At 38.3% G+C, this 10,818-nt stretch overlaps 1 protein-coding gene across 1 annotated transcript; it reads left to right on the top strand.

Moving 5' to 3' along the window:
• Positions 1–3,730: 3,730 nt before the first annotated feature.
• On the top strand, positions 3,731–4,171 carry LOC142171703 (uncharacterized). Its single transcript, XM_075235393.1, has one exon. The coding sequence runs from the start codon at positions 3,731–3,733 to the stop codon at positions 4,169–4,171; it is 441 nt and encodes a 146-aa protein (XP_075091494.1).
• Positions 4,172–10,818: the final 6,647 nt, after the last annotated feature.

Raw genomic sequence — 10,818 nt, 5'->3', positions numbered from 1 at the left:
AAGGGCAAGAGGAGGTTGAACCTGCCTCACCCCCACATGAACAAGCTGCAGTGGCTGAAGGACCATCCCAGGTCAGACGGAGTACACGGATGATAGCCTTAGAACAAGACATGGTAGGACTGTGCACTTCCGTCACGGAGTTGGGGGCTAGAGTTGATACTTTGGCCACCCAAAATGCGAAGTCAGAAACGAAAATCATGGGCTGGCTGCATGCGCTGGGGAGAGCATGTCATCTCGACCCTGGCACTGTCTCCGATCAAGACTGATCCACCAGGGAAGTTCCTTTACCTCGCATTACTTTACTTTGTATGACATGGGGACATGCCATCTTTTTAAGTGTGGGGTGGGGGATACTTTGTTGTATGTTGTATGTCGATAGTTTCATAATTTATTTGTATAAATCAATTTCAACTTGGCCCGATGATGGATATCATTTGACGGGTTTCTTGAGGGACTAAAGTCGAAAGAAAAAAAAAGATTTTCTTTTGTAGTAGTGTATCAATTCCCCGTTGGTTTTTCTTTATACCACGGTTCTTTTTCAACAGTTTTGTTTGAACCGGGTGTAGTTAGCTTTTTATTTTTAGTTAGGAACTTATGGGCTATGGGGAGAATTAGAATAGGATCCCTTAATTTCATAATGCCTTGAATATAGCGGTTACTTTAGTGTGACGCTTAGGCTCATTTGTTGACTCTTGTAAGAAGGCCTTAAAATGTATGTTCTTAATTTGGCTTAAGTACCCTGATCTGAGTGTTTGATGATCTAATCTAGAATGAGGCATGTGCCATGTGTGTGTGAGGCTTGTTATATTCTGTGCACGACATTTAACGCCTAGAACTTTCCCCGTGTGTGTGCAAAGCGAAATGGTAGTCTTGTTTAGTCTGGGAAGTGATATAGGCATTTCTTTATTGAACCATATATATACATATTCCACCCACAACCATATATATACATACTCCACCCACCTATTTGCTATGTACTATAGTTAATCCCGTTGAGCCTGTAATCATGTTTCCTTAGCAACCACATTACAAGCCCTATCCCTTGTTTGAATTGACCATCTTTTTGAACCCTTTACCTCTCGTAAGCACTTGAAATACTATGAATTTACAAAGGATAAAGTGTGGGGTAGTTGGTGGAGCTTTTGAGTAGAACTAGAAAAATAAGGAGAAAGGTATATCTTGTTGGAAAAGCCACTTGTGAAAGAAAAAAAAACATTGTTAATAGTGTATCACGTTGATTGGTAATAATTCTTTGGTGGCTTTTAAGGTGATTGTGCTCAAATAAGAAATGCGGGGTGGTATATGTGGTGTTAAAGATGAAAATATTGGTTTAACTTAGGTGTGGACTTAATTGTAAAATAAATGTACTAAAGTGCTTAGGGAGGTGTAGTCATTATTATATCCAAATATATCCTACCCAACCTGCAGCCTACATTACATCCAAATAAAGTCCTACTTGATCCTAGACTGAGTGAGCTCAATTAGTAGAGTCGTACACTACATGCAAGCCTATGATGCGTTTTCTGTGGCACAAGAATGTCATTTCTGAGGGTGAGTGAATTTTGTTCCTTTTAAAGTTCCTCAGTGTGTGTGAATTTTACTGATTGTGAAATGAGTCTCTTTTGTTGTGAACGGGCACTTGATTCATGAAAGAGAGGTAAGTCTGGACCTATGAATTAGAGTAAGTAAGCCGGTTAGGAACATTGCGTGGCTAGAGGGAGTCAACTCTTGAGGTGTAGATGTTGCACTAATGTCCTCAATTTATGTGAAATATTCTTGGTGTGACGAGTAGGGAAGTCGCTCAGTGAAGTTAGGCCTCTTAGAGTGTGGTTTGATTGCTCGGGGACGAGCAATGGTTTAAGTATGGGGTATTGATAGTAGGCAGTATTTATGCAATTTAAACACTATTTACACTCTAATTTAGCCGCACTTTATTGATATTTGAATGCTAAAAGATAACAAAATGCTCTAATTAAGAATTTGATGCTTTGCAGGAGCTACTCCGAGCTAAGAGGGAGCTAACGAGTGTTTTGGAGTCAACATGGAGTGTGAAAGGCCAATCGAAGGTTAGCCCGATTGAAAAGGAGTGAGAAAAGCAAGCGAGACGACCCCTTCAGGTGCGCGGCCGCGAATTGGTCAGCGAACTCAAGAGAGTGAGGCAGTGGAAATCCGCGGTCGGATCCGCGGCCGCGGACGGGCGGACAAAATCCAAACATGTAGGGTTAATTATGTAATTTCCTAGACAACTAACCTAAACCTATATGAAGCCTAAACTCGCCCAGAAGTCAGATATAGCTGGTTTTAGAAGATTTAAGAGGCAAGAACAAGGGGGAGAAGATGGATAATTTCCTAAGAGTTTTCATCTTCTTCTTCATACTTATATTTGTTGATTGTGAATTATTTTAGTGATTTATTTTCCATTAGTATGAGTAGCTAAATCTACTATCTAGGGTTGATGGAACCAATTATTGGATGAAGTCTTGACTCTATTTTATTATAATTGAGCCATGTTTGTTTTATGATTGTTCAACTACGAATTGTATTGTGGTTAATTAAAAGGGCCCTTGATTAATCATGTATAGTTACCTTGTGTTGCTTGAGAAAGAACACTTGGTTAGATTGTTGTTGAATAACACCACTTTTGGGTAAGTTAAGAAATTAATTACTTGAATTTAAAAGTAGGGTTAGAAATAATGAAGCTTTGGTGGGATTATTCTGAGTTGCATAAATTGTTAACTAGAGTAGTTCGAGAGAATGCTTCTAGTAAATTATCGTAATTGATCAAGAGATAATTACGGTAGCCCGGAACTCATAATCCTCATAGAGTATTACGACGTGATTATAGCTAAAGAGTTAAGAATTAATCCGGCAATTGGGGAAATCAATATCCCTAGATCCTTTTACCCTTGAATTCAACTTTAGTCTTGATTATTGCTAATTTTATTGTCATTTTCCCTTAGCTAAATAAATTCCACTGATTATTCATAAAACTCTTGCATCTGGAAGTTGTCTGAGCTTATCATTAGCATTATTTAAAGATGTAGTAAACAGGTTAGTTCCGTGTGGGATTCGACTCCGGACTTGAACCGGGTTATATTTGCAGCGACCGCTTAGTCCTTTTTATAAGGCATAGTTGGGCGTGATCAGTCAGCTAAGCTTTTATCTTTTGTTGCCAGATGTCAACTGATAAAGGCTGTTGTTTTTGGCATTCAAACCTACTGGGCACATATTTTTGTTCTTCCAAAGAAGGTTATGAAGCTAATTGAGGCAATATGTAGAACTTTCCTATGGACTGGTGCTGCTACTATCTCTAAGAGAGCACTATTGGTATGGGATAAAGTATGCAGGCCAACAGCTGCTGGATGGATCAATATAGTGGACATTAAACTGTGGAACAAAGCAGCAATCATAAAACATTTGTGGGATATAGCAAGAAGGACTGCTTATGGATATTGTGGGTGCATGGCTTCTATATAAAGAACAAAACCCTGGAAAAATGGGCTACACCTAAGACTGCATCTTGGGTGGTGAGGAAGATACTAGATGGCAGAGGCTTGATTATGGAGCACCAGCAACTTCAAGGTCACATCCATAGCAAATTAAAGTCAATGTGCACTGATACAATTTCCAGATAAAGCAGATCTACTTGAAGTTGATACCAACATATCCCAGAGCTGAATGGAAAATTTTGATATTGCATACCAACATACACCCCAGATACAAATTCACTATGTGGCTTGCAGCGCAACAGAGACTAGCTACAGTGGACAGGCTATTGAAGATTGGCATCCAAATTCCTGCAGCCTGTGCATTCTGTGGATATAACCTGGAATCCTTTAACCACTTATTCCTTGATTGCACCATCACAAAGCAGTTGTGGTCCAGACTATGTTCATGGTTGGTATATAATAGGATAATTGGTGATTGGAAAACAGAATTGAAATGGGCATGCAAGAGAGCCAAGAGCAGAGCAGGAACAAATGCAATTACTAGTTGTGTGTTTGCCATGACTGTTATATTGATTTGGAGAGAGAGAAATAAGAGCAGATTTGAACAAGCTAAATTTGATGATTCTAAAATTTGCAGGGAGATAGTATTGCACCTACACATCAGAGAAAAGGACATAATCAAATGGAAGGAAGCATTGCAGCAGCTGAATTGGGTTCCATAGATAATTAGTTGGTACAATAGGGAATCCTTGTTGTAATTTGTTATGAAACAAGTGTCTGTATGAAAATTTTATAGTGTAGGATAGATAGACACAGGAATTGATAGAAGCAGAGTATGATGTATATCTGGAGTAGCCTGTCAAAGCTACTCATTGGACTCCAATGTACATATTTTTTGAATATCAATAGTTAATAAAAAAATGTTTAATACTTTGATTGGTCAGCTAATGTAGATATGGTACCGAATAAATAAATAAATTTAGAGTGTGTATTGATTTTAAAGATTTGAATAAGGATTGCCCTAAAGATTTGGCGGCACATCTTTTAAAAGATAACGCAGGTGCCCTAAGATGGCTCAACGAGAACGGAAATCTCGTGCGGAACAGAAGGGTAAAAGCTCGTTTCATATTTTCAGTACAAAAAATAACCATGAAATTGTGGCCTAACGATTGTTTATCCTTCGTAATTTGAAGCTAGAGGTGTCAGAAAATTTACCACAGGGCTAACTGGCTTGTGGCAGCCAAACATTCATATCGATGTTGCTTTTTTATCCTTCGATGTCGGCTCATCCTATCATTGTGAAGCAAAATTCACCAAGTGTTGGATTGTTCATCCACCGATAGGGAATGTGAGCTGGGTTTAGACCGTTATGAGACAGGTTTTCGCAATAGTAATTCAACCTAGTATGAGAGGAATCGCGAATTTGCATAATTTTCATTATCAAACATTGATGAAATGGTTGGGCATGAATTGATGAGTTTCCTTGATGCGTATTTCGGATACAACTAAATAAGATGCATATAGATAATTAGAAAATATTATTTATCACTAATTTTGGTACCTACTATTATAATGTGATGCCTTTTGGGCTCAAAAACGTTGGAGCTACTTATCAGAGGTTCGTAAATAAGATATTTGAACATCAAAATGGAAAAACTAAGGAAGTTTATTTTAATGACATGTTGGTTAAGTCTCTTAATGCAGGGAACTATTTGAGTCATTTGAAAAAAATGTATGACATCATGAGGAAATATAACATGAAGTTTAACCTAGAGAAATACGTGTTTGGAGTTGGGTCGGAAAGTTCCTTGGATTTTTGGTATCACAAAGAGAGATCGAGGTAAATCCGGACAATATTAAAGTTATAAAAGATATTCCCGACCAATTGAGCAACATAAAGGAAGTGCAAAGGTTGACCGAGAGACTAGAAGCCCTTAAGGTTCATGTCCTGATCTTCTTGGAGAATTGACACCAGTTTTATTAGAAGTTAAAAAAGAAAAACGACTTCGATTGGACACCAGAATGTCAACAAGCGTTGTTGGATCTAAAGAAGTACTTGTCCAGTCCATCCTTGATGTCCAAATAATATCTTGTTTATTACGTTAGTAAGATGTTGTTAGGTGCAGAAACTTAGTATACGCACTTGGAAAAGTTCTCTCTAACTCTCGTGACTACTTCTCTAAATCTTAGACCATACTTCCAATGCCACCCAATAGTTGTAGTTACGACTTTTTCCTTGCGGAATATTTTACATAAGCCTGAGTTATCAAGGCGATTGGCTAAATGGGCGGTAGAAATTAGTGAGTTTGATATTGAGTATAAACCACAGACTGCTATCAAGTCACAAATTTTGACTGACTTCGTGACTAATTTCAGTAAGTAAATAATGCCCCGAGTAGACAAAGAAGCAATTCTGGCTTCAGGGACTATGTCTGGTGTCTGGACCTTATTTAGGGACGGAGCATCCAATGTTAAGAGGTCCGGTTTAGGCATAGTGCTTAGTACTTCGTCTGGAGAAACTGTAAGGAAGACCATACGAACTCTTCCTTTAACTAACAATAAAGCCAAGTATGAGGCTATGATTGCAGGACTAGAGTTATCCCGGGGAATAGGCTCTGATATTATTGAAGTAAAGTGTGATTCTCAGCTGGTGGTCAATCAGATATATGGGATTTTCGATGCCAAAGAAGAGCGTATGCAGAAGTACTTAAACAAAGTTCGGACGTTGCATTCTTGGTTCAGGTAATGGACAACTCATACTCCAAGAAAAAAAATATGGATGTAGATGCATTAGCCAATTTGGGCTCATCGCCGAAATTAAAAGGTACTGATTTTGGGTCAGTTGTACAGTTACTACATTCAGTCCTAGATGTTAATAGATATTGGGAAGTAAACTTGACAAGTCTTGTTTGGGATTGTAGAAATGAATTTATTGATTACTTAAGATACGGTAAGATGCCTGAAGATTCTAAGGCCTCTCGAGCACTCAGAACTAAGGCTGCTCAGTATTGCCTTGTCAATGGGCAATTATATCGAAGGTCTTTTATCAGTCCGTTAGCCCGGTGCTTAGGTCTCGGAGAAGCTGATTATGTGATGAGGGAGGTTCATGAAGGAATTTGCGGCAACCATTCTAGTGCAGATTCATTGGTGTAGAAGTTAATGAGAGTCGATTAAAATGGCCTCGGCCCCGAATGAACCATGACACTCAGTTATTTGTTCAGAAATGTGATAACTATTAGCGATATGCTCAAATAGCACATCAGTCGGTAGAACTCTTGCATCCGGTTGTGTCACCGTGGCCATTTGTGAAATGGGGAATAAACATAGTTAGACCTTTGCCTCAGGGACCCGTACATACAAAATTTCTTTTAATTGTAATTGATATTTTATTAAATGGGTTGCAGCAGGAGCTTTCAAAAGGGTTTGTGAACACGAGCTGATAGATTTTATCTGGGATCACATCATTTATCGATTCATAGTCCCAAAAGAAATTGCGTGTGATAACGGACCACAATTTATAGGCTCCAAAATTATGAAATTTAGAAGGATTGAAGATAAAAAAAAAATATTGCATCAGCTCCATACAATCCAAGTGCTAACTGTCAAGAAGTGTCAATGAATGAAATAATAATTCAAAATTTGAAGAAAAAGTTAGAAGATGCTAAAGGTAGGTATCCCGAAGAGTTACTAGAGTATTATGGGCATATCGTACTACAACAAAATCAAGGACCATAGAAACACCAGTTTCTCTCAATGTGGGACAAAGGCTCTAATTCTAGTAGAGATAGGTAAACCAATTGTGGAATTTTCTCGGGCAAGCAAATGAGAAAACGCGTATGCAATGTTGATTCAATTAGATTTGTTTGATGAGCACCAAAATTTGGCTTTTGTTAGGATGATGGTGCAGAGGCAAATAATGGCGTTACTTTAAAGTTTGAGATTTGGTACTACGAAAAGTATCTCACAACACTCGAGAAGTCAACGCCAGAAAGTTGGGACCTAATTGGAAAGGTTCATGCCGGATTTCAGGTGTAATCGGTAAAGGCTTGTATTAATTAGAAAATTAGGATGGAGTTAAATTTCCAAGCAACTGGAACATGAGTTGATGGTAGGATATAATCTCAGGTTTTAGTCACTTATTTCACTCTATTTTACTGCACTTTACTCGCTTTGAGCTTTAATTAATAGTGTTTTGCACTTATTGTATGTTTTATGCCTCATAGGAGTGATTCTGAGCTATATAGATGTTAAGGAATGAATTCGAGTATTTTGGAGCTTTGAAGTCTGAGTAAAAGCCCAAGGAATTAAGCTGGGATCGTGTTCGGGGGTCGAGGACCAAATTTGGATGTCAAAACGCAAGAAAAATTTGTACTCTAAGAAAACCTCACTGCCGCGGCGCGTGGGGAGGCACGTGGGGCAGCGCGACTGTGCAAATATCTGCTGCTTGTCAGAACCAACTCTCTGGATTACCCCACTAATGGCCTCCATGGCGCGTCACCCCATGCGGCGTGCCTGTGCAATTTTTATAGAGTGAAAATCCAATTCCGGCTAGGAGAAGGTGATTTCGTCTGGGCCCGACCCTACTTGGTATAAATACATGGAAAATGTTATTTTATGGACTTCTGACACATATTTGACCTAGGGAGGATAAGGAGGAGTTGGAAGAACACGAGCACAAGGATTTCATCATTCCTTCCTCACTCAAGACCTGAGTTTGGATTGAATTTATGTTTTCATATCTTTTAATTATATTTGTGATAAATTGCTACATATATATGGAGTAGTTCTCTTTAGAGTTTGATGGATTTGGTGTATTGATGATTGTTTGTGGATTATAATTCTAGTCTTATGTATTGAAGCATTTTTGGACGATTTAACTAATGTATCTATATTCATTAGTTCATGTAATCGAGAGAGGCATAACTTGTGATATCTTTGGAATATCGACCTTGAACCACCATCAAACCTCAAATTTTGGCAAACTTCGTGGTTGACTTCACGTCGACCTTAATACCCGAAGTCGAAAAGGATTTATTGTTAACCTCGAAGACCTCATCGGGGATCTTGACCCTCTTTACGGATGGTGATTCGAACGCAAAGGGGTCCGGACTCAGCATCGTGTTGAAGTCGCCCACTGGTAACATAGTTAGACAATCTATTAGGACTGTGAAATTGACTAACAATGAGGCCGAGTATGAGGCCATGATCGTAGATCTCGAACTGGATAAAAGCCTGGGGGCCGAGGAGATCGAAGCTAAATGCGATTCCCTCCTTGTGGTAAATCAAGTCAATGGGACATTCAAAGTGAAAGAGGAACGAATGCGAAGATACTTGGATAAACTACATGTAACAATACATCGATTCAAGGAGTGGACCCTGCAACATGTACCCCGGGATCAAAACAGTTGTCACGACCCAAACCGATAGGCCGCGATGGGCACCCGGTACCTTACTCAACCAAGTACCAACATAATGTATCCTTTCGTATCATACTATTATAGATAACTAAGCCGGAGAGGCTGCTATGAGATAAGTAGAATATAACATGAAATACCAACTTATACATAAGACATACGGGCTTATAAGACTAAAATAACCACTCATACAATAAACATAGGCCGACAAGGACATACAATCTTTTACGTACATGACATCTGTCTATAAGCCTCTAAGAATACATAATTATCATAAAGGTCAGGACAGAGCCCCGCCATACCAAACAATACACGTCTAAATCATACTGACCAAACAAGCAACTCCGGAGCAAATGGAGCGCACCAACATCTTCCGCTGAGCTGATAGCCCACTTGGAGGACTCTCGACCTATCTATCGGGACCTGCGGGCATGAAACACAACGTCCTCGGACAAAGGGACATCAGTACAAATAATGTACTAAGTATGTAAGGAATGAAAATCATTAAACAATAGACATGAGAAAAACATGGAGTAAAAGACTCGACATGTATGTCTGAAAATCTCTGTGAATCATTAATATTTACAATATCATGCATATGCGTATAAATATCATACCATGTATAGGTATATACGCTCATAACATCATCAAGCCTCTGAGGGCATCCCATCATATCATCTCAGCCACTGTGGGAAAATCATCAACGTATACCAGCTGATCAGGTGGTGGTGCGTATATAACGCCATAACCTTTTTCCATATCCCATATACATATAATATACACATATATAACGCCATCTAGTCATGGGTCAATGTACATGCATAAATGCATGAAATGCATAAGAAATACGTTACTAAAATTTCTCGAAACATTATAAAATCAATATGCCTTTCGGATAAACTTTATCAAATACATATTTTTCTCAGACCCATGAACAGAAGATATAATAATAATTCACATAGGGAATCAAGAATATAGACACTCCTAGAACTTCTATGAATAGAATCATTTATGAAAATTATGCATTTGCTCGTTTCGTTTGTATCGTATTGATAATGCCAAAAATAAAGAAAGGATAGCCTTAACATACCTGAGTCGATTCTCTTGAAAATCCCTCCAATACACGTTAATTGTGACAAAACACGTGACGACAAGATCGGAGTAGGAAAAAATCTGTATGATATTCTTGAGAAAGATTGCACCGTACTCCCTTATAATTGCAAAATCTCGCGTTGTTTTGAATTGTTGAAGATCTTGTCTTGCTTATGTGACTTACGTTTGTAACACACAAACATTCACGTTGCACTTGTAGGGGTTTATAAGAATTCCCTTGAGAATTCCATCCGTTCCAGCAAGCCTAAGTATTTCCTTCTTAAATGATATATGACCATCTCTTATCTTTACAAGCATAGAAAGCAAGAGAACACATTACTAACAAACCTTCAAACTAATAAGAAGTCTAAAGGGTCATGAAGTAGTCATATGACCCTTGCTAACGTTACCACTCTCCAAATTTTCCACTTTGTATGTGACTTTAAGAGTCACCATTCCTTAATGCAAGGTTGCCACGTTGATTGTTATCCCTTCCCAATAATTAACCACCAATCATCTTAATTAAGTGTTAATCTTCCACTAAAATTAATAATTATCCACATAATTAAGAATTATTCCAATTTACTTACTCACTTTTAATACACTTTATATACCTTACTATCATGGCCATGTGGTACCTTGTATGGTACTAGTCCATAAATATCGGGTATTTTAGCTCGGGTCGTATTTTATCCAAAATGTCAAACTTCGACGAAATTCATTTCCTTCAATTTGCTTACCCTCTCACCTTCACTAATTTACTCATCATTTGTTTGAAATAGCATAATGCTTATAATCTCAAAATAATCCAATTCCCGAACTTACGTCAATTAACTTACGATGAAAATTTAACGTATGAAAAT

The sequence above is a fragment of the Nicotiana tabacum genome, chromosome 17, assembly GCF_000715075.1.
Source record: "Nicotiana tabacum cultivar K326 chromosome 17, ASM71507v2, whole genome shotgun sequence".
Taxonomy (NCBI): Eukaryota; Viridiplantae; Streptophyta; class Magnoliopsida; order Solanales; family Solanaceae; genus Nicotiana; species Nicotiana tabacum.
The sequence above is the reverse complement of the archived record's forward strand: the minus strand, read 5'-3'. Positions and strand labels throughout refer to the sequence as shown.